This window comes from Emiliania huxleyi (genome assembly GCF_000372725.1).
Source record: "Emiliania huxleyi CCMP1516 unplaced genomic scaffold EMIHUscaffold_23, whole genome shotgun sequence".
Lineage (NCBI taxonomy): Eukaryota > Haptophyta > Isochrysidales > Noelaerhabdaceae > Emiliania > Emiliania huxleyi.
This window is the reverse complement of record NW_005200333.1, coordinates 663,001-665,389: the sequence shown is the minus strand read 5'-3', so window position 1 is coordinate 665,389 and position 2,389 is coordinate 663,001. Positions and strand designations below refer to the sequence as shown.

The following is a 2,389-nucleotide window of genomic DNA, read 5'->3' as shown; positions in this document are numbered from 1 at the left end:
GAGGAGGTGTGATGCGACGGCGGGAGGTGTGATGGTGATGCGGTAATGCCGGTGGTGGCGAGGAGCTCCCCGAGAGCTCGAAGCCGAGAGCGACGACGTGGTTGCAGTCGGACCACTTGCGCTGCCCCACGCCGAGGGCAGCACGCACTTCGGCGCGGTCAAGGTAGGTGGCGACGTTGGAGAAGTCCTGTGGGCGTGTGTGTGTGTTTGGGGGGGGGGGGGGGGGTACACCGCGAGGGGGAGAGGTCTCCACTCACACGAGGTGGTGGGGCAAGGGCCATGCGCCGCCTCGCATCTCCCCACGTCTACGTCGGCGGGAGTGCGGCGGGCCATGCCGTGTCCTCGGCGCAGTCGAGTGAAGGCAAGAGGCTAGGCAGGAGAGAGGAGAGGAGAAGGGTGCATCTGGAGAGCCGGGCGTAGCAGAGCGGCGGCTTCTCGCACGGCTCGCGCATGTCGTACACGTTCATGCCGCTTGCTTGGTACGGCAGTAGCAGCGCCGCGTTGCACACCTCACCGCGACCATGGCGCCGTATCATCAGTTGTCACTCCCCCACCGCTCAGCTAAAGCAGTTAGCGCACCTCGATCGCGACCAAGCACGACGCGGCGACGGCCTGGCACGCCTTGATCGCTGCGATGCACGCCGGCGTGGCCGCCTGCCGAGAGATGGCCGAGAGATGGCCGAGAGATGGCCGAGAGATGGCCGAGAAGATGTGCCGGAGATATGGCGGAGTCGTGGCCGACGTGGCCGCCTGCATCGCAGCGTGCGTCAGGTTGCCCACGGCGGGCTTGTGCCTAGGGCGAGAAGGGTCCGAGAAGGGTCCGAGAAGGGTCCGAGAAGGGTCCGAGAAGGGTCCGAGAAGGGTCCGAGAAGGGTCCGAGAAGGGTCCGAGAAGGGTCCGAGAAGGGTCCGAGAAGGGTCCGAGAAGGGTCCGAGAAGGGTCCGAGAAGGGTCCGAGAAGGGTCCGAGAAGGGTCCGAGAAGGGTCCGAGAAGGGTCCGAGAAGGGTCCGACTTGTCTGAAGGGCTGGGCAGGGGTGGAGGGGCAGGGTACCCGTTGGTCGAGACGACCATGTCCTTGTAGTACTGGTACTGAATCTCGGGAGCGACGAGCCCGTTGCCCACGGACGTGCCTGCAGGGAGGCTCCGAGAAGGTTCGGGAAGCCTCAAAGACCGTCGCGCCGGTAGCCCGTTGGCATGGCCGTGCCCTGCTGATGATGTGCCGCTCATCTCTGGTGACTCTGGAGGTGGATTCGGATCTAATATCGGCGAGTCTCGGATCAACTCGGCCCTTGAGGTTGATTCGGATCGCGCCGCTCGGCAGCGCCTTGTTGTTTGCCCACACCTCGTGCGTAACAGCAGGCACGTAGTGCCCCGCGTATGACTCGCCCACGACATAAAAGTCGAGCGGCTGCAACGCGGGGTGCGCCTGGAGGAGCTGCTGCAGAAAGTCGTACATGTCGCGCGCGACGCCCGCCTCGTCGTGATCGAGGCCGCTGCCGTACGAGAAGCCCGTGCCCGCGGGCTGGTCGATGTACACCAGGTTGGCCCGCGTGTTCCAGCTGTACTTGTTGCGGATCGTGCCCGTGCCAGCGGCATTCACTGAGCAAGGACCATTCTCGCCGAAGAGCGCGACCTCACTGCTGCAGCCGGGCCCACCGGTCATCCACAGCACGAGTGGGTCCGTCTTTGGCGCCGACCGGCTCTCGAAGAACCAGTAGAAGTAATGCTTTCTCCCGGTCGTCAGCTTGAAATAGCCCGAGTGCTGGGTCACGTTGTCGCAGATTGCGGCCGAAGCCGGCTGCGTCACCTCCGCAAGCGTCCCGCCGCGGGCGGCCGAGTAAGCGGTGGCTGCGACGACGGCCACCAGGATCATACCAGCTAAAGTGCTCCCCGTGCACGGCGGGTGGTGGTTGACTTCTCTTCCGCGATGGGACTTTGTTTTCTTTTTCTAGGGTCGGCCTCACACCGACATACTTCCCGGCCCGCCAACGTTGTCGAGGGGGATGCGACGCAGCCAGCACCAACATTGCAGCGCCAGCAGCTCGAGCTTGCCAAGGGACGAGCTCGACGGAGCCGCGCGGTAGTGTCCGTCCCGTCGTGCGTGCCTCGCACTCTACTCTTCCCCCTCGCTCGCAAACTCAAAGACAGCGCCGTGAGGGCACGGACCCACTGCAACTCCCCTACTGCGTCTCGCGCGCGATGGCGAAGCCCAAGACGCAGTGGCCAAAGTCGAGCGCCGCGATGCCGTTCGTGGCTCCGGCCGAGTCGAGGTGGTACCGCTCGTGGATCTCGTAGAGCGAGAGGACGAGGAGCGCCGCCCGCGCGCGGGCCGCCGCGGGGAAGAGCGAGTGGCTTGCCGGCGACCACGGTTCACGATCGACGATGGTCG

At 65.3% G+C, this 2,389-nt stretch overlaps 1 protein-coding gene across 1 annotated transcript; it reads right to left on the bottom strand.

Moving 5' to 3' along the window:
* Nucleotides 1–1,339: 1,339 nt before the first annotated feature.
* EMIHUDRAFT_56897 (hypothetical protein) lies at nt 1,340–1,720 on the bottom strand (the record flags this gene model as incomplete). Its single annotated transcript, XM_005779556.1, has 1 exon — nt 1,340–1,720. A coding segment is annotated over one exon (381 nt), but the record flags the coding sequence as incomplete, so codon positions are not given.
* Nucleotides 1,721–2,389: the final 669 nt, after the last annotated feature.